The sequence below is a fragment of the Perna viridis genome, chromosome 6, assembly GCF_037379345.1.
Source record: "Perna viridis isolate PV_CMFRI_1.1 ecotype Kerala chromosome 6, ASM3737934v1, whole genome shotgun sequence".
In the NCBI taxonomy this organism is placed as follows: Eukaryota; Metazoa; Mollusca; class Bivalvia; order Mytilida; family Mytilidae; genus Perna; species Perna viridis.
Window position 1 is genome coordinate 3,286,910 of NC_142450.1, and position 22,580 is coordinate 3,309,489.

The 22,580-nt window shown below is 33.0% G+C and overlaps 1 protein-coding gene across 7 annotated transcripts; it reads left to right on the plus strand.

The window, feature by feature from the left end:
- Positions 1 to 4,725: 4,725 nt before the first annotated feature.
- Positions 4,726 to 22,177, plus strand: LOC148613235 (E3 ubiquitin-protein ligase XIAP-like). Of its 7 annotated transcripts, none has more exons than XM_088586499.1 (10): positions 4,726 to 4,849; positions 12,800 to 14,450; positions 15,034 to 15,200; positions 16,453 to 16,576; positions 17,452 to 17,627; positions 17,969 to 18,014; positions 18,695 to 18,796; positions 20,568 to 20,645; positions 21,157 to 21,195; positions 21,955 to 22,177. In XM_088586499.1, exons 2-10 carry the CDS (start codon positions 12,830 to 12,832, stop codon positions 22,149 to 22,151), a joined length of 2,550 nt encoding a protein of 849 aa, XP_088442625.1. In that variant the 5' UTR covers positions 4,726 to 4,849; positions 12,800 to 12,829; the 3' UTR covers positions 22,152 to 22,177. The 7 variants fall into 7 exon arrangements, with proteins under 7 accessions (XP_088442625.1, XP_088442624.1, XP_088442628.1 ...); XM_088586498.1 differs by lacking the exon at positions 4,726 to 4,849 and adding an exon at positions 7,295 to 7,437; XM_088586502.1 differs by lacking the exon at positions 4,726 to 4,849 and adding an exon at positions 7,296 to 7,437 and having other exon boundaries at positions 17,452 to 17,615.
- The last annotated feature ends 403 nt before the right edge of the window (positions 22,178 to 22,580 follow it).

The window sequence follows — 22,580 nt, forward strand, 5'->3', positions numbered from 1 at the left end:
TAACAATTCAATAGGAAATTATATACAGTAAAGCAGATAACACTTCAGAATAGAATTTGCTTGATTAAATGCCCATTACCTGTTGACCTTTCTAAGGTAGTTAATCGGATAATGGACAATCAACAGAAGAATATTCCTTGAATTTGATTATTTTACTTGTGGTAAAAGAAGCCGGTAAATTCAGACTTTCACATCTTTATATGAATTGAAAATTATATTTGTTTGAATTTCTTTATGTAAGAAAAACTTTCAGTTTTGTTTGCCTTTTTTAAGCGAGTTCAATAGCAAAACTAATGCTTCTGATATTCATCTAAAGTGCACCAAAGTAGCCTCTAAAATAATTATGTTACTAACTATGCCTGCTGTTGAATGTATATTGTTTAGAAGAGAATAGTGAAATGTTCAAAGATATTTATAGAAGTTTTAAATTAGGATTTCTATCTCTTTGAAGAACTGTAAAGTTATCAATTGTTTGCTACCTATTATATTAGATCCCCGGCTAAAAGGAGTGTTGAACATTTTAAATTATAATGCTATTCAAACAATAGCTCCGGAAACATGTGTACCATTAACGTTGTCAAAGGGTAAGGGAAATAGCACAAAATAAGCTAGCTCAAACATTTTATGTGACGATAACACTGTCATGTATACGTAATGGTAATTTATAAGACTAAATTGATTCAATAGACACGACAAGACACGTGTAACTAGCCATCTTTCCAAGACTCCTGCTGATCAGGTGTTTGATAGATTAAGATAATTAATATCATAGTAAGGGGTAATTAATTTATTATTATTTCCACAGACAAAATTAGATAAAGAAATTATGTGAGTGGATTATAATATGTATTTTCCATATCTGGTCTTTGTCCCTGGTTTACATTCTTTTGATTACCGTTATAACCTTGATTCCCATGATTATTCTTAAAAAAAGCTAACTCCAACATTTTATGTAAAGAAAACACTGTCATGAATACGTTCAGCCTTAATTGATGCAACAAACACGATAAAAATGTGAATTAGGATTAGAAATAATGTCTACTTCAGCATCCATTTTGTTTGCTTACTAATATTTTGACCCCTAAAAACTTAAAATGTTCATTTTAAACACAACTTTGTTAACTGACCAAAAACATTCGTTGTAACTGACAGTCTTAAAACATCGAAGTATATCTTGTGTTTTGTGCGTTGAGTTGACCACATTTCGTCTACCTTAACCCTACAACACCTTGACATTGACATTTTTGACTAACACAACCTTAACATTGTTTAGATTTTTGTCTGTATCAGTCATGGAACGACCGTGAATGTTCACACAATGTATCAGTCATTATTTGTTTGTAGTGCGTGCGACTAACGGGTTAACCCGATTATCGAAAGACCACAAAGCTACATTCTCGCGTCGATTTACGTGTACAACACCTCGAAGTTATAAAATGGAAAATATTGCATTCAATTCGAATTTATTTCGATAAATTTATTCGAATATGATATAATGATGAAATGTTTTTTCGGAAAAAAAAATTGAAAAGAATCAGTTTTATATCATGCAAACATACGTTAAAAGATAATTTCAAAAATAATCGAAAATGACAAAATTATTATGAATGACAGCAAATTTTGTTTTGATGTTTCTTGTTACTGTGATATGTGTGTTCATTTAATCATTCATTTATTCAGAGACATATTTTATTTGATTTAAATCAAGGTAATATTAAACCAATACTAATGTGTATGAAAATTCCCAAACCAAATATATATATATATCCTTCTTTGTCGTTGAGTAAGGTGATTATATAACCGTCAATGAAAATATACAAAATATTATTTTGGAATAAGGAGTCGTGTCCCATAATATTTTCCAAGAAATATTGTTTGGTGAATTTTCTAGAAAATATATTATCATTATGAGAAAATTTGTATATGCGGGATTTTCACTTTGAAAACGACACTAATACTTATAAACAGGTACAATTACAGAAGTAGAATTAAAGATTAGCGACTACGAAATACAAAGTCATAAACGCTGAAACGCCAAGATAGAAAGAAGACCCTTATAAAAAGATGGGGACAGTTGCAGACATATATTTAAAATTAAAGCAAAGAAATTTACTATGTGCAACAGAAGGTTATGTGTGTCTTCCTATAACGAACATCTACAAGCTGCTCTTGTCAGTGGGGTCCTGTCAGAAAAGTAGGGGTCTTCTTTCTATCGAAAACACCAACAGTTTGCTCGTGTATGTTCGGTTTAGTTCGTACAACGCAGAAGAAAACGAGTATAAAAAAATCAGAATATTCGCGTTTTTCCATGCTCCCAGTTTTTGGTGGAGTCCGAGTTGCTCATTTACTTTTGTTACTTTGTGTGTATGATTTTAGTTACTTTATGTTCTTTGTTGTGTGTGTCTGTTTTCCATGTCTGGTCTTTGTCCCTGGATTATATTCTTTGATTACCGCTATAACCTTGGTTCCCTTGATAACTCTTCCATACGGACTCTGTCGTTGCAAGTCTTGAACCGTCATACGATTAGTCTCGGCTTGTTCCCTCGCTTCAATAAAAGGGTGAGCTCTATAGAAATCTACAAGGCTATATAATTTGAGTTGCGCTGTCATTAATTATTTTATAAAATCACCGGTTTCTGCCCTTTCTTTGATTTTGTGTTTATCTGGAATACCTATGAAAATCATATGTTCTTTCATGGAGCGCGTTTGGAGGCCAATATAGAGCCCCTCGTAGCTTTTGTACTATATTTGTCAGTTTGAATAAATGACAGCACATCATTCTGCTTTCTGTATAGATGACCTTTTTTGAATTATCATGGTTTTCCCTTTGAATAATGCTTCAAAGCATTATGATAATGCAAATCATGAACGATGAAATATGATGATTTGTCGAGAAAGGTAATCAGAGCAGAAAAAATGAATAATGTATTGTTAAACGTAGTAAATGGATGGAACCATTGATAGGCATAATTTGAATTACAAAGGTTGATATTTCTTCTCATTAACATTTACCTGCCATTTAGCCGTATATATCCTTTACAGTGACTGCCTTAAACAATTTTTGAAAACGGCCATTAGAATTACAATGTCATCAATTTTAATTCCTTTGGAACCTAAACCAATAATAGAGGAATACAAGTTAATTGATATGAATCTCATGGACATAGTAAGTAGACGGAGACCCCCGAAGGAGTTATTGCCACTGTATGCAACCGATCGATATCCAATTTCTGAACCAAAACTAATATTCTAACAGATATAAGTAAAACTATCAATATTAAATTCATATAAAACCTTAAGTCTGAAAAAACTTTGTTTAAATGTTTTTGATTATTCCTTCGTGTCATTTAGTTAGTTTTTGTCTGTATGTTTCATTTCGGTTAATTTTAATGAGTTTAGTTTTTTTATTTAGGTTTGCAAATATGCAAACAAGAGTTTTATTTTTCCTAAATCTATTAAGAAAGAACAACGTTGTAATTATTTAATAACGCAGAAGACGAAAGTTCAAAACCTTCCCTCCTGAAAAGCGTAATGTTTGTGACCCGATTAAAATAACCTGACAGAGTCGATTTCGGTTTACTGGGAACATATCAACTTTTCGAAAGTTAATCTACTTTCAGTTTTATATTTGTTATCGTTGGTTTCTGTATCATATTCATTATCGCTGTATTAATTTATTTTTATATGTGATATAAAGACTTTTTCATGTTTTCAGGCTCAGCCTATAATGTAATATTTTGGCTATATAAATGACATTTCGGAATTTTAACCCATATTTTTATTTGATTCCGACCTGTTGATTTCGACAAAACCTAACTGTTTTAAATTATTCCCGACTTGCGGACCAACATTTTGTCAACATTTATCTCCCTTTGAGTAGGTGTTTATTCGGAACACATTAGGTTTTCCATCCGATATCGACGATACTTTAGAAAATCTCGAAAGTCAAAAGGGAATTTCTCTTTCTACTGACCCTACTGACCCATAAATTTTCTTTACCCGGGATACAAATGAAATCATCCTTATGTAACCTACCAACAAAATGAAACACCCTGTAAATTTTAGAAACACCGTTGTGTTTGTTTGCTGGGGATGCCATTTTCATTCGAGTTACCTCTTTTTCTGCACCCGAATCCGAACATCGATTAGAGAGACTTCGAAAATATACCTGCTCTTACGGGAGGTAACTCTGCTAAAACAAGATAAAAAATGGCTGCATCCCGAGCTGCTCAAGTAGGGAATAGCGTCAAACGATTATGAGGCTGTCCATGTGAAATTCAAGCAGATCTTATGATATGGGTGACACGGGGTAAAGTTTATCCCATGGTTTTTTGTTTTGTTTTCGTGTAATGTATATATATTATATGTATGTCATATAAGATACAGATTTTTAATAGGCAATGGATGGACCAGAAAATGATTTTAAAGTTTCCTAACAAAGCATTAACCAACCAAATTTCGCTCAAATTTAATTTATTCCTTTTTTAAATGAATTTCAATGCTTTCTGAGTAGTTTATTCCTCTTTTAACTCTTGCAGTTAATAAACATAAATCATCTTAAAATATGTTACAAGATTTTACAAGGTTTTGGCACAGAAAATATGAAAATTACCAAGGAACATATCGATATGAATAGGAAGAATGATAAAATACACAAACATACTTTATGTAAAGTTTTCCTCGAAAATTTCCATCTATACTTAGGTGAATACTCAGTAATACTAAACCGTACTACTTATGACATGCACACAGATACGGAAAATAACATGCCACTAGATATCTCCACGAAAGATTCAATTGTACATGTACAAATAAATAACACCAAAAGGACACAAGATACGATGATAATGTAAGTTAGTATCAAATTACGACAACTCTACGAAGAACAGTACTGTTTTTGTATTTTTTCTAATGTAATTGATCTGTACATATAATACAGTATATTTTGTTCTTAATAATAATTATTTAACAGAATATCACAATGTTTTACTTAATTTGCTATCATATGTGTTGGAAAACTGATCAAAAGGGTTTTCAAAGGCTATAGAAATAAGTTGTGTAAATATGTCGTCTACAGTATCGTAGAATGTTCCATCGTTGATGCATTATGGCACAGGTAGGCTCTTTCTTGTAGCTGTTGGAAATAGGTAATATAAGTATATTGTTTTCTATTTCGTTTAATAAAAACTTGAGATTTGTATATACTTTAGGTCTATGTAAATGTGTCTTTTTAGCATGGTCGATAGTTCGCATACCACTGGACCTAGATCAGCCTCGTTTTGTGTTTTAATTACTCTCCGATTTGCTTCAGTTGTTATAAGTAAAGTATTTATGTAACAATATGATTGTTTGTATCCCAAAAGACGTTTTTGTCGTGCAAACTTCCTCCTTTTTTAATATTACCATGAATTTACAACCGTTTTTAGATATGAAACTGTCCAATTAATGCCGGCTAAATCTCAACTACGATATTATGTATTCATAGGTGGAAACAGGAAAAGTGCACGAGGTATACCCTCTCATGTTGATAAATTTGTGAATTTGAAAGCAAAATTTTCCTTTTTAATGATATAATCGTTTTGAATAATTGTTTATGCAGTAACGGATGCCTTGTTTTGCGAAAGTTTATATACGATTCAGTAATGTTCATTGCTTCGCTTCTAGAAGCGATTGAAGCATTGTGTTTCATGTGATATACACGCCATTTAGAAAAGTCTAAATTACGTACATGCAATCTGGAGCTGCGACTTAAAAAATAATAATTTATAGCACGGCATCTTTGGTCAATCGCTTAACACCAGTGTCGGGGCAGAAACGATCCGATTCACCAAATATAAGCAAACATAAAATGAGTATGTCAGTCCCTCGTGAAAAAGGAAAGAATATGAACTTTAATCTGCAAATTATAAGGATAAGGTCAAATTTCCCAAACTGTTACAAAAAAATTCGAACTTGATGTATCAAATTATGCTTATTGATATGCAGCCGACTTTAATACTTTTATAGTTTTTTTTATATGGTCTGTAATAACATTAATCAGGTAGCTAAGAAAACTATTCAGTTTAATAAATTTAAATGCATTCACGTTAAAAAAATAGTTTGTAGTGCAATTGTATGACGAAAATTCTATGAATAGAAAAACACAGTGTGGATACTGTGTGTTGATCTTTATATAATAGTTGTTTTTCAGCCAACATCAGTATTTTTTATCTTATACAGTCGTTTACATTGAACTGCCAAAAGAAATAGCATAAATTAGAAAAGATAAGAATGAAATTTATTTCATGCAAAATCAATTTTATCAGCATTATAGCTTTTTAAAAGCGAGTACATTCGCGTGAATCAAAGAATGATTTACGAACCAACAACTACATATATGACACAGCAAAGCACTTAGAAATATTTTACTTTCTACTATTTTACTTTTACATGTGTTAACATTGATTAGGTGCTGATAGGTGTCATAATTGTCATCTGGGTTTCCGTTAACCACAATAAATTTTACAAGTAGATTTAGGGCGAAAAGACACGTTAAAATCAGGATAGGTTGATTTTATAAAATACAATAATGTCCTTTATTCATTTCAAATACATATGGGCTTACCAAAACAAATGTCAAAAAGGTATAGAAATTCATAATAAGTAACTTTCATCATTCATAGTAAGTTCTACAAATAAAAAAGCCTATCTAACCCCCATCCCCAACCTTTCCTATTTTTAAGATTATTTATTTCGAACTATCCTACTTAAAATCTACTATAGATACATTTTTGTACACTTTCTTTACAATTTTTATTTTCAGTATATATGACCAAAATAAAACAAAAACAGAATCAAAAACAAAAATAAAAGAAAAGAAACAAATACAGCTTTAATGTCAGTCTCTGTAAGAATCGGGCAGTGGGTGAAACATGGTTTGAGAAAGCCCACTGTTTTGATAGTTTAATTTGACACTTTCACCACCCGAATCTATGAAAAAAGACAATAGTTTTCATATCATGCTGGACCATTGAGTTATAATTTCATTGAAATGCACTGAAAATGAACATTTCAAGGACTGATAACTTTGTCAAAAATGCTTTTTGTTGAAAATTTTTTGAATAAATCCAATGATGCAGAGATCAAATAATGTTTTGTTTTTTTGGTTTTTTTTATTAGAGAGAAAGCATACTTGAATGATATTTTATTGTCAGATCGGTGGATTTTGATACATGCATATTTCTGATTTTTCCAATTTTGCCTGTTTCTTACATTCACTTACACTAAAATACACTGATTAGACCGATCCATTGTTTGAATCTCTTGAACTATAACAATCAATGTTATTCATACTATTTTATCATATAAATCTATAAATAGATGGGAATTTTCAGTGTAATTTCTGTAAACAGTCGGATCAAATTACTTCCTTGCCCATTACGCGAGACCATATTTTCTGTGAGTATGAATAATCATACAATCATTGCATTAATAATCATATGCTTCTTGATGTGTATCAAAATAACTTATTTCAGTACAGAATAATTATTCGGACAGCACACTGTTATTTGATTTCTTGATCTTTTCTGTAATCATCCACGGCATTAGCCTTATGGTAGCAAATACTGCGCAGTAAACATGGTAAAGTAAACAATATTCCTAAATTACCATGCATAGACGATTAGCGACATATAAAGAAAGATAAATACCAATGATGTGCAGATTTTGTTTACTCTTTGTTAAATTTTGATTTGGGTTCATGTCAAATGATCTTTTCAAAAGATATCATTCAAGTGATTGTTCGTGCATAACGCTAAATCATTACAGTCATTTAAACTGTACACATTATAATAACTTCCTTTTTACATTTGAGCACCCACTAGGTAAGAAGTAAAAATCTATATGGATGGTAACTAGGTGTATACATACATTATCAATTCACTTAAATACGCCTGTCCGTGTGATAACCGGAAGGGTTTAGTCAAGGAGGTTGAAAACAACTTAGGTAGTTACTGATATATCAAATTCGTTCTTCCTTGTAGTTTAAATATATGATAAATAAATTGACGGTGTAGATAATAGAACAGATTAGTATAACTATACCCATTTTGCAGTTCGATTCTACTGAAGTTACATATGTTAGCTTAACGTGCAATCGACAAGGGATAAAGGATAACAACAAAATTACCGAATACTTATCCAATTAATAATCAAGTCAAGTCCAAAATAATTATGGCAAAATATATTTCACACCACCGAAGCAGCTTGTACATTTGTACCGCTATGGTCCTAACTTGGTACAGGCATTTCAAACGATATAGTGGGTTAAATCTAGGTCTAACAGCGCGCTTAACCACCTCTTCCATTGCGGCATGACTATATTAGTGGTGATTAAACAGCATTTGCATGCTATTGTCATAATTGGTAAATCAGACCAAAGAACAATTTACCAAAAGAAAAACAAACAAACAAACAAACAAAACCAAACAAACAAACAAACAAAAAACAAACAAAAAAAACAAACAAAAAAACAAACAAAAACAAAACAAAACAAAACAAAACAAAAAAACAAAAACAAAAAAAGCAAAAAACAAAAAACAAAACAAAAACAAAACAAAAAAACAAAAAAAAATTACCCATTGGTTTAGAAGAAACTGAGTATTTTCAACCAAGGACTGATATAAAAAAAAATTGTAAGTGACCTCTAAGGAAACAGTTCTTGATATCCTTGATTCAGGAGTCTGATATGCAGATATTTATAAGGTTCAAGGACATCTGAGTAGTTAGTGCTTGCTCTAGCGTAGCGAATCTATTGTAAACTATAAACACCATATGCAGCAGATGCACAGGTAAGGAAAATTTGCGATATTAAAATTGAAGTCGTCTCTTTTATCATACATTTTAGTGCTGAGATGACCTATGTTGTCAAATTCGAGATGTAGGTGAACGGACTGTTTTTGTTGTCTCCTTCATCTCGAGGTCTGGTGGATATATTGACGGTATCCCTTTACCAAAAGAAGGATTGTTGATGGACAATATATTATCAACATATCTGTATATAAAGTAAAAAGGATTTAGCATATTTTGAATTTTAATTCTTTACGAGAGTTTAAGAAATTCAGTCTCGTATGAATGTAAAAATAAATCGGCAAGGAGAGGAACACAGTGCCCATGAAAATGAACTAATTGTTAAAAAATAGGTCCTCCAAATGTGAAAAATGTGTTACGAATGAGGAAATCAATCATATCGCAAACCTGCTTTTTTGTGTAGCAAACTTTGCTCTTCTGCCATGTTTAAAAAAGTATATGTGGAATTAAAACCGAGAAAAACATAATCTTTTTTTACAGAAAAAAAGTACGAAAAAAATCCTTTCAAACGAGATGTGGTATGAAACCATATGAAAACATATTTCCGATGTAGACCCGGGGTTACGGGAGCAGATCAGGAAAAGTATTGTTTTAATGAGAACTGGGGTTAAAAATAAAGTATGTGACTATAATTATGTGGGAAGTTATTACACATAAGAATATTTTAATTTGATGAGACACCTGCCATTTGATTGGTTTGTTGACAAAAATCAACATTGTTTCAATTGTATGAACAAACTTGCTAAATAGGCCGCGCCCACCTTTTACGGAACTACTTTTTGTTTGTCAACATCCGAAACAACGTTTTCAGTCACATTGTAACGTTGAAACGTTTTTGTGACAATAAATTATTAACTAACTTCATGTCCGCCGGATTTATGTCAAATTCCTGCTTTAATAACTGTGTCTTCAATTTTGGAAAACAACTGAACATTTCCCAGTGATGAAATGACAGCGTCTTGCCGCTGATTTTAAAATGGCGGCTAATTTGTTTACTAGAATTACTACACGGCGGCAAAATTAAAGTTGCTGATTACTCAGTCTTAATAAAAGTGATGGACATATCATTTTTTTTTAATTAAAATATAATGAATGTATTCAATTTCTGATTAGTTTTTACGCTATAACCTAATTTGGGTCCGTTTATGCTGAAACATATTCCGCTTCGCGTTCCTCGTTCTCATATTATTTTTATTACTCTGAAAGGACTAATGTCTTCATATATTTGAAAAGACCTTGTCTATGTATTGCATGGGATGGCGACGGTTATTGAGCAAATAATGCTGCAACGTCTGTAAATTTGGGTAAATTTTATTTATGACGTCACCAAAAAAAACGTAAAAGACCGTCATACGTTTATGACCATGTTGATATTTTTTTTTAAAACGTTTGTAGTCTAACGTGCTTTGAAGCCCGTCATATTAGAAGATGTGATTTCATATCATTTGTCTTTCGTTGAAACGCACAATATCAGCGTTGCAATGACCGTTCGTTTAAACGCAGTGTACGAGCGTTCGAAGAAGCACTTGATAGCTATAGAAGCCTTCGTTTACTTTTATGAACTCATTTTGTCTCTGTTCTTTATTCCGTTATTATTCTTATATTTTATTTTATAATTTATTGTTTTCCCATTAATTTTCTTTTCTATTTTTTCTTTTCTTTGTCCAATAATTGTTAATAATACAATTTACATACACTAGAGTGATAACATAGGTGACGGATTTATCCGGGACTTACAAAGATTGAAGGCTACAAATAAGTTCTTCTGTCACGAAAAATGAGCTAGATTGCAAATCGCCGACATAGTGCAAAGCAATAACACATTTTTTCATATGCACAAAATGTCATTTTAACCAGGTCGATTGTACCTTTGGTAAAACCTCATACTATGTAGGTTTGATTAGCTTTTATTCTGTTTTTATTTGTTTTCACGTTCACGTTATCAGATGTCAGCTGAAAATGACGTCAATTTCCTATTTCATTCATACAGTACAAATCACAGTGTAAATGTAAGACATACTATGAGCAACGTCTCAATATTAATAATAAAGACAGATTTGGAAGTATTTCCTTATGGAAAAATATGCATGGATGGACACAAGTTCTTTTTAAAATAACATTTACATGCCATTCTGTACAAACAATACGCACATGACGTTAAACGTGCAGTTACGAGACACTTTTTCCTGTGCAGATCTCGATTAACATATAATACACCAGCTTTCACCTGCATATGGTTTAATATTTCTCAGTTGTAATTTCTTTGTAAGAGCTAGTGGCCACTGTTCTGACTCCTTGATGCACCGTCTTGCCCGAGAGACCAGGTTTAGACCAAAACTACGAAAATATGTCCCATACGTTGCCTGGAGGGTTTCCTAGTTCTAAATTTTGTTAAGAAATATACTGTTTCTGATAGATGGATTGCAGATGATAGATTTTCATAATACAATTATCATCATAACCATTTCGACTACTTTCACCTGATTACAATTATATGCTGCCTGTTTGTATTCCAGTATACAGGAAACAGGTAATCGTTATGGAAACAAAGGTGTAGCGTTAATAAACATGTTATAACATTTTATTTTTATCAGAAATACATGTGCTGAGTCACGATCAATGCGATTGTTTCCAACTTGTGCCTTGATTTTGCCGTTTTTGTTTTTTGACTATTTCCCTAATATTGCCTAGAGTTTACCTATCCTTCAATTTTGTTACTACAGTATACCCTTTGTTAATACAACCAACAAAAATAAAAGGGTAAGAATGTTAACCGAGGCTTGATCAATATTTGAAAGGTTACATGCGTAAAACTATAAGATCTACACTAGACAAAACCAAAATTAAGCGGTCAACTCCGAACCCCCTAAAAATTGTAAGAACGTTTTCATGAAAACATATTTATGCAATTACGTGCCGATTGAACTTCAACATTTTTTTTTATTTGTTGCCACTGATTTGAAAAGAATTTATTAATATCAAATGCAAGTGATACGATTCAACATTGACATACTATATAAATAGGTTTGAGACAACGTCAAATGGGAATAGTATACATCATGTTTTTTACCAATGAATAACTATTCATAAAATATTTTCAAGTCTTAGCTTGCAAAACACTTTGTAAATGATTTGTATGACTACATGTATCGGTCTTTGGAGTTGGGTTTTACTTTTATATATTCATACCCTGTTTACCATAAATGCAGGTCTACAGGTATAGTTGAGATGTCACTACCTAAAAATTTTACATTTTACTCAAGGCGAATTTCCATGAGTTCCGAACAAAATACTAGATGTATTATATTTAAGATGTAAATAAACAGCGTCAGTATTGAACAACATTCCTTATCGGTATTGTGGTTTTGATAATACTTTTGGAAGACTACATACACATGCAAGTAGCCGTTCCATGAGCTTTCTTGTAGCATAAACATCTCGTCCACTATTATTTCTTTAACTCATAGTAGAGAAGATTTCGCACTCTATTTTTTTCAATTGAAGTGTTATATGAACACTCAAGTATTCATTATTTTATTAACGATGTTAGCTGGTCAAGTTTAGCCAATGTTTTCCAATTTTTACTCCTCTGGTTTTATCCATTTTGATAGCATTTATACCTTTTGTGCAGTTAACCCTCCTTTTTTCATAATATCATTAAACACAGTCACTTTACATTTTTTTTCGAGAATCTTTTTATGAAATCCTTATTTTTTTCTTTTCATTGTTTTTAACACATAATGGTTTTTAAGTTATTTTTGTGTGTCTATGTGTGTGTGTCTGGAAATGTTCTGGCGTGAAATATCTTAACATATTTTGCAATCCTTGTCATTCTTGAAGAGAACTACCGTAACATGATCAAACGTAATGTCCTCATTAATAGTAAAGAAATACCAGATAAATGACATTTCCCTTCAAAATTATCATGTGCCTGTCATTTGTATTGTTTCAGAGAATTTTGTAAACAAGTTTGGATGACCGAATGCAGATGAAAAGTTCAAACCACAAGAACAAAGACTTTTTATCGGGGAGTGCTTGTGGCGTAAATTATGTTCTATTAGACTTTTTGAATAATTTAAAAGGACCCAATTATAGTACGAGAAGAGGATACAGCAATACACAAACGAAATGTAGGATACATTTGAAAACAAGACGGGGTCGGGGGGAAAATATTTTTATGAATACTGATGCGGTATCGACAATATTTGATTTAAATTCACCAAAGAAGAAAACGAAAGACTCGGATCATGATTTGTACCAACAAACGGTTGTATTTATCGATTTTATCTACAATTTATCAGATGTAATAGGTTATTGCTTACACTTATTTCAAAACAATCTTAGACCAAAATTGGCATATATGTGTGATGCTTTACTAGAAAATATAAGTAGATCTAACTCATGCTATAGGCATAGGAATTCGTCTTTAGCACAAAATCCACCAATAAAAGCAATTCAATTGTGGAATGAAATAATACACCTTCTTGAAACATACGACAGTTTTGTTGATTTAGCAGAGATGCTCGGTGAAGATCAGATTGAAAAAGGTTTTTCAATTATCCAACGACGAAAACAAATGTCCTCAAAATGCAAAGTGCATAAAAAGCAAGGCGATGTAAGTGCTAATTGGTCGGTTAAGCTGTCAGCAAAGACAAGCCAGCTCCCTAATGATATCCGAATTTTAAGACAGTTACCAGATGGTGATCAACAAAGGGTTTTACCTTCAGGCGGAAGAATATGCCTACCAGTATACCAGTTACTAAATAATCCAAACCACCGTTTACAGACATACAGCGCATGGCCTACGAGTACAAAAGTATGGCCAGTCCAGCTTAATAATGCAGGTTTTTATTTTACAGGCAAAGGGACAATTGTCAAGTGTTCATTTTGTGGGATCGAGACTGCAGTAGGTTCATGGCCAAAGCCAGAAAAACCGGAAGTAGTTCATTTTAAATTGAATAATAATTGCGAATTTTTACGAGGTAATTTTCCAAATTTAGAAACAGAAATTACTAAAAATTGCAGTGCTGTTGGAGAAAACCGCAACGCGCTGTGCTTGGCTCCTAACTATGGCAAATCAATTATTATAAAAGAAAGTCATGAATATACCGCTCATAAACAAAATGGTCAAATGGACAATACTTACGACGGATATGCTACTGAAAGACCGATATCACTTGCAATGTCTCATGAAACACCCGCTGATTATGATCATAATGATCACAGTGGCAATACACAAGCGAGCAACAATCCTCAAATCATAGACCGTGGAGTAGAAAATATCTGTTTATCTGAACGTGATACGGAATCACAGTGGCAGGACAGAAATATTGATACATCGACTAGCTTATTGCTACCTTCCCACAACGGCTTTCAAAGCAATGATGGCGGACTCAGCCGCGTTGCAATTAACACTTCACACTCGTCTACAATATTTATAGATTATCCCTCTTCTACTGATATCCCAAACAGAGAATATGAACCGGAATTCAGTCATCCAGAGTATCGTTGTTCAGAGCAGAGGTCAAAAACATATCAACATTGGACAAAAGAAAATATACAACCTTCAAACAACCTTGTTGATTGTGGGTTATTCTTTACCGGTATGTGTGGTTATAAAACAAATGAGTGCTTTACAATGTCACGTTCTATTTTAGACTCCTTTAATTTACAAAAAAAAATATGCAATGTATACAACGAGTTAAGTATCATCGTGTTTTCTCGATGGAAATCGGAATTGCTCGATTATTTTCGCTTCATTTTGGCCGTACGTTTGACCGAAATGGGAAAGAACGAGCATATCAGATTGTTTTCTTGGCGTGAAAGACATAATATTTCCAACGAAAACCATGCATGCAACTTCGATGTATCGTTTACTCGCAATACTGGAGTGCGGTCCAAGTAACATTATAAATGTTCTTTTCTGTACGTTTTCATTCGTCCGCACAAATCATGTACTTTTAACGTATGATCGAATTTAACAAATAAACCCCAGCGCTCTCAAACTAATGTATATTTCAATGTTATCGGATGTTGTAAATGCGACAATAGATACAGTGCCAATTCAATAATCGGTCATTTTTAGGTTTTTGCTGAACTAGATAACAGTCAGAGATATTTTAACTAGATAGGCATAAATGCTGATAAAGCTAATTTTTATTTTATGCTATTTTTTAACGATTTCAGGCGAGGATGACATCGTCCGTTGTTTCTGCTGTAATCTTGGACTCTCCGAATGGGCAGCAGACGACAACCCTTGGACAGAGCACGCAAGGCATGCGCCAAGATGCTGGTTCTTACGGCGACAAAAAGGTCACGACTACATCGACAAGGTTCAAAAATCCTGGCAAAAAGTAAGCACTACGTTAACAATCGACTAAAGAGCAGACAAAATAGATAGGAAATTATGTTTTAAAAGTAGTTTAAGTGATTCAAAACTAAACGAATTATAATAATATAGTGTATGGGAGAAAAATTATAATTACATGTATGTTCTCTATAAAGTAAAGCCAAACTTTGTGTGGAGATTTCTTCATAGGAGGTTTTCTTTTAAATATATTAATCAATACAGAATGTGTATTCGACCAAATAAACTAAAAAAAAACTTGATTTCGCAATATACTCTATTAGAGGAAATATTGGTAACACGCATCAAGAACTAAAATACCCTTACTTAGAAACCATACTTTATCAGAACGTGCATTTTCACTTTGCTCGGCATTTGATACTAGTAATTACCCAGCCCTGACCCGATATCCAGGATCCGCCAAGTGCACTCAACTATTATCTGAAATAGTACCTTGGCGTTAGACTGAATGTTTTGAAGTACGAAGCTTTAATTGTTTAAAGGTTTGGGTCCGAAGGCTCGTTTCTCAAAAGGATTTTTATTCTGAATGTTTCTTAGTCCGTCTATATCTTAATATACATGGGCACAGCGAATGGGTGATACATGTATAGATGTATTTAAATCCTGATGCCTGTTCGTCAATCTGACCACTTGCATTTTTGGTCAATTAATTAAAAAAAAACAGTACCTGCTTATCCAATGGTTTTTAAATTTGAAAAGCTCAAAGTTATCTTATGACATAATTGTATCACTTTTGGTCTTTTTGTCTGCTTTTTTACATGATTAACTATGTATACTTTTATGGATAGTCAAAACTAGTCATTTTGAGATGCAGACCATTGAAATTGAGGCAAATGACCTTCCAATGTATAAACTTACGAAATAGATTTGTGTATGTACAAGTTTCGGATTATGGAACCTTAGGACTACAAAACTATGGGACAAATGTTAACTTTGGACCAAGAAACCTCTGAAGGAATTAACGTTTGGGCTAATAACCGATTTTCAGGCTATCATGCAATCCCAATTTATGACAAGCTTATGACGTTAAACTAAATTGTACATGTAATAAACATTTTGAATCTAGATCAGGTTTTCTTTTTAACTTTAATACCGGCGTTTACCACAGGAAAGCAGATACTGTTTCCTCTCGGCTCCGTCCATCTGTCACGTGCCATCTGTCCATCCATCCGTACCCCCATCTGTAACTCAAAAGTGTTACTATTATAACAATTATATTTACATGTATGTATTTTTAGAAATATAAACCAATCAACGCAGCGTTCGATGATTATCAATCACGATTAGCAACATTTGGTGGATGGCGGGAAGACATTGCACAGACACCGGCAGATCTTGCCGATGCAGGATTCTTTTTTACAGGTTTGGGAAATAATAAGGTTGCATGTTAGTAGAAAATTAACACGACCAACTTTTTCCCCATATTTGGATAGCAGATTTTTTGCAAGCCTAAGTATGATGCAGTCACCTTTGTTTGAATATACATGAATTCATCTTTAACTAGCTTATTGCTGCTCGGACGTTAAACCCCAACAAACAAACAAACAAACAAACAAACATCTTTAAATAGCATCCCTACCTGGATTAACCATACCTCAAAATGTGTGTACATTGGAGTCGATCATAAGAAGAACTTCACATCGAACTTACGTAACAAAGCAATTAACAAGCTTAGTCAGTGGCTGATTCAAATATTCCGAAAGGGAATGGGGCACTGACTGACCTAAGAAAAAATATGTCCTAGAAATTCAGATTACTAGTAATGTTCTTCATATTCATGAAAAGTCTAGCATAAGGGTGGAATGTCCTCCAGAAAGAAAAACGAAATAATTGAACAATATATATATAATACAAACAAATCTTAGATTGGCTTTTGTTAGGCAATGATGAGTCTAATGTGAGTAGATATATTACACTACGCCAGTCCAGAACAAAACAGATTTTGTGTAAAGTCAATGTGTTCGTAAAATATTGTATGCACACTTCTGGGTCTGCTGATAGATGTACAACTACCGTAATTATACGTCATTTATCTCAGACGTTGTGAAAGAAGAACACTTACGTAAACAAACACGTTCAAAGGTATTGAAAACAATCTAAAATTACATGATATCTCTACATCCAATTGCAAGCGATGTTTGAGCGAACTAACATTGTACTAAAATGACATTGGTGCTCAGTTAATTTACTTATTGTTAAAATATGAAACACAATCTTGACTTCGGTTTATTACACAGGAGAGGAGGACATTGTACGGTGCCATTACTGTGATGGTGGACTCAGGAACTGGGAGTCAGGTGATATACCGTGGGAGGAGCACGCGAGGTGGTTCCCCAGATGTAAATACCTCGTAAAAATGAAAGGGTTGCGGTACATTGAAAGCATAAAAGAAAAATACGAGGTTAGCATTCATGTATGTACATATACTATGTACTATTGTTGTAAAGTAAAATTCAATATACGATCGATAACCAGCGTCTTCAAATTTGGCTCTCTCTCGATACACGAATTATTTTTGTCCATTTGCATAACCATTTTTTGGACAAATTTCAAAGATCTTGCCAATAGTTGCAACTTACTAAGCTTTGAAAATAAGTTTTACGACTATTTTAATATATCAGGACCTAGAAAACTCCATGTAATCCCGTTAGAATAAGAACGTTGTGAATTTAGGGTCAGAAATCGTAATAGGGAACATGCTAGCATACACAATCATGTAATTGTATCTGTATCATATCGGTCATATTGTTGTAGAATGGCGTTCCTACAGCTGCCGCTGAATATAAGGAAAACACTGGAGGTAAAGTGTCTTGTAATGATTTATTATATTATCTTGTTATGATAACTGTTTATAAGGATTAAAATTGGTCACTGGCTGATTTTTTATAGGCACTTATCTTCCGATGAGATCGGGACAAACACTGAGCATGTTCTCGTTTTCGTTTATAGCAAAAAAATATAGTAATATAGCATGCATATATATATATATATATATATATATATATATATATATATAGAAAGGTCTGAAAAAATTCCCAACGATGTTAGAACTGTCAAATTTGTGATGCAACTTTTTGGTCGTTCCCTCCGCGGGACTCGAACTCGTACTGCTGTGACATCTATGGCAACACCGCCTGCACAAAGTCCAGCGCCCTAGACCACTCGGCCAGCTAGGCTATATAAAATATAGCTTTCGCTGGCCGGGTCATTCCTCCTCGTAGGTTTAATCTAGGGCTGTAACTTAGTACACGATGTATGGTGGTACGGGACAATTCATTTAGATGTTAACATGTAGGATAGAGGATCAAATTAATGATGCATGTCACAACAAATCAATATTATACAACGTTTCAAAATGTGACGACTCTATATGCTACACTGCTCCATCGTATATATATATGTACGACAGATAAAATACTACAAAACTCCAAACAAACTACATGAACATGTCATTTTAACAAGCTAATATTATATTTATAGAAAACAGTTTATTAGAAACAGAGCCTGTGAAGAGCGTACAACGTATGGGATTTTCTTTGACAGTAATCAAGGCGGCCGTTAACAAATATGTACAAACTCGGGGTATGATACTTACAACTGTGATCTATTAGATTAAATTATTGCAGGAAAAATAATTCCATTGAAAATCAAGTAAGGGAATATTGCCCAAAGATGTAGCCACATGCAACTATATTTAAACAAACTAGAGAGATTTCCCGTTTGGTACTAAAATACAAATTAAAACGCTCCACAGTCTCCATGAAACTTTTATAAAATCAATATTTACTTATGTAAGCTCCCTTATGTGGTACATCTCTTAAATTACCTTCATGGTCATCCTCGGACTATATTTTGTAGAAGAAATATAATCTAAATCTAGTGCGCAGACCTATAACCGCTCAATGATTTACATTTAATGATTTATTGTGTATCACTCCCCTAACTGAATACTGGATGTAAAAAAATAGAAGGCATGAGCACTACTCAATACACTCCGCGCACAATGTTTTCCTTTGTACTGTACTAATTTGCATAAAGGGGAGGTGTTAAGAACTGATTGCCGCTTTGAAAGGTAGCCGACCAGAATCCGATGAATTCTTAAATTCAAACTAACATGTAGATTATTCTTAGTATGCGTCGTTTCGTTCTTTATACGACGGCAAAAAAATGCGTTCGTACAACGTCATGGCTCAGTCATCATTCTCGTTGTCTGTGGACACTTCGTTGCCGTGCCAAAAGTTTAGTTGTGGTTGACCAATTGTTTTGACATTTTGATATGATCTTACTGACCACAAATGGGGTTAGGTGCACCTACCGTTTTAAAATAAAGGGTCGCAATGGATAATTGTAGGTGTTGTATTAAAACCAATGTAGATTGTTCGTTTTTCTTGCAAGTTCAATGTTCCTATATAACTCTGGTAACGAAAGTATCAGAAGATATGATGCATTTTGAACTGTTTTCGAACTATAAGAGGTCAAAGAGACCCCCCCCAACAAAAAAAAACAAAAACAAAAACAAACAAACAAACAAACAAACAAAACAAACAAAACAAAAACACAGAATCAGATATCTCTGAGGTTTACGAAGTATAAAGGGTCAAACGGACCACATCCCAAAAAATGGACTTTTTTTTATTTTATGGTCTGGTTTTGAATCTTTTCCTTTTTTTGAATTTCAAATTTTGTATGAAGTATTGTTTCAAAACTAGTTGATGTGTGTTTAATAAATTGTAAGTCCCAATGCTCAACGGTGTCAAAAAAAAAAAAACAAAATTGTGTCCACACTTGTCTCAACTATTCATGGTTCGATCACTGTGGTTGTATCATGCTGCGCTCCGCGAAGATTTTTATTTCTAACGCATCAATTCGCAACATGGGTCGACGAAACTTTGGCGGCAACTGGGTACAGAATTATCGTTTTACATGTATGCATGCAGACGAATGTTGTCACATCAGACTTGGAAAACAAAGTGAAATAAAGCGAATCGGGAATATTAATTGAAAAGGGCAGATTTAGTTTTTATATCCTTCCGGTTATAACATAGCCCGTCTTCATTTTTTAAATGTTAATTTTTAAGAGGAAATTAGGTACATGTAGTATCGAATTTCAAAATATTTTAATTCTTCATTGAATGCTGTTGTTTCTTACTCAACCCGTCGATACATGTATGTGTACATGTATATTATGGGATTCATTTATAATACATGTATTTACTATTTTTTCATTTATTTTGAAGATGAGATTGAAATAAAAATAAGGAAACAGGACGTTGATTTTGAGTCAACTAAATTACGCATTAAAAATAGTTCAGGAAATAGAAACTATGTGTTTCTAACACTTGAATCATTTCAGGAAGCAGAAATTTTTCAGAGAGCGATTTAGTTGACATTATCTTTAAAACTCAGACGTCTTCATGTACACCAAATAGAGGTATGATTAAATCTAACGACAACTACGTTGCAACGAGTTATTAATGATTTTCTTTTAATGAAAAAAGAATGTTGAGATGAAAGAAAATCACCGAACCGTCACAATGCACACCCAATATTCAGTTAAGTGTAAAGTAAAGTGTATTAAATCAATCAACAAAACCAAAAATACACGTACAACAAAAATGAAAGTAGGAATTAGGACAAGTGCTACATGTAGTAAACTATGATGATAAATCCTTTAATTCTATTTCAAGCATTATGGGAACACGAATGAGACCGTGGATGAAACAGAACTAAGAAAAATGTGTGGGAATAGAAAAATTCCACCACGCTTAAGGTTACTTCAGAGTCTAGTATAAATACAAGTCATTACACAAATTGTGCAAACATAACAATTGTTCATACATATATATTTATGTTTTTATGTATCTTGTTTAAGTGTATTGTAAATCCTGCAGCTTTGGTTAATCTATACTGATCAACATACTATCTGTTTATTCCAATTCCAGATGCATTGCAAACATACCGACCTGTTCCCGAAGAAAAAGGTAATATACGTATGCAGTTAATTGTTATCCGCTAGAATTATGGTTCCTGGACAGTAATGCAAATTATATACAATCGCCTCCGTTATTGAACGTATTCTGAGCTGTTGTTCGCATGCATGTACATTGTTATTTTCAATTTTCAAAAAATACATAAATTACGGACTGCTCCCAGTTGATCTGTTTTTTGCATGGGATTCACAGAGATAAGACATGTAACATTGTTGATTGTCTTATCTCGTGGGAAAATTTATCGAAATTAATTAGCCTCTTATAATACAATGTTGTCCATAATTATTCGAAGAAATATCGGGAAGCAACCGCTGATAGCGGCAAAATAAACATACAGGGATCCTAGATTCTTATACCAGTACCATTGTTCCGCCATAAGTTCAGACATGTATACATATCCATATAAACTATTTACCTGGTAATTCTAAAAACTAGTAACGAGAGACTATTGCAGTAATTTAAAATAATAAATTTTGACCACAGTAAAATTTCTATTGATCCAACTGCGTATAAACCGAAAACCCGTCTGCAAAAACGGTTTAAGTCCCAACGTTCCAATTCAATTTATTTATTTTAACCTGTGTAAATCGAACACCTGATTAAATCGAACAGTTCAAATTGGGTTCGGTTTGAACAGGTTTTACTGTTTATATAAGTCATGCCGATGAAATATCATATTAATTCATTAAAACTTCATATGCGTCAGTTAAGTTTAATTTCGTTACTTTAAAGTGCTTTATTTTTTTCCAGATATAAAGAAATTACGGGACATCAACACTGAACTAAAAACCAAACGCCTATGTGTTCTCTGTAAACAGAATGAGCGCCAAATGTTATTTGTCAACTGTGGCCATAGAGTCACGTGTGAACAGTGTTGTAGATCCATAGATTTCTGTCCTACATGTGACAAACGTGTCAAGAAAGTTGTCAAAACATTTTTGTCATAAATAAAACAGTTGAATTATGTATATAAGTATCACATATGTTTATCCATACGACCTTAGAAAGGAAGAACAGCGCGTATTCATAGGTTTTTAAACGATGATTCGTGTAAAAAATGGTCTCCAGGCTATTGTTCACTCTTTTCTCCCCAAAGTTTGAACATAAAGTTTCAGACAAAAAGGGATAGTTTTTGAGCCATAGATATAGTAGGAGCACTACTGCGGAAACATCATGCATCTAATTATGATATTTGAATGACAACTCGTATCTTCACTGTCGTATTCTAATTTGGAGAGCTTCATATCAATATTTTTAATACGCATACTCATATAAGTAAAAATCCATTAACAAAGCATTTCCCTGAATTTCAAAACCAGCACTTCATTCTTGCCTCTACATGTTTTACAGCATACTTTATAAAAAAAAATATATTG

Bases quoted from the DNA above. Each gene is read 5' to 3' on its own strand.
- LOC148613235 (XM_088586499.1), top strand. From the start codon at position 12,830: ATGCAGATGAAAAGTTCAAACCACAAGAACAAAGACTTTTTATCGGGG. The intron at 20,646-21,156 runs GTATGATTAAAT...TTCCAATTCCAG, and splicing joins TTCATGTACACCAAATAGAG to ATGCATTGCAAACATACCGA. The intron at 21,196-21,954 runs GTAATATACGTA...ATTTTTTTCCAG, and splicing joins ACCTGTTCCCGAAGAAAAAG to ATATAAAGAAATTACGGGAC.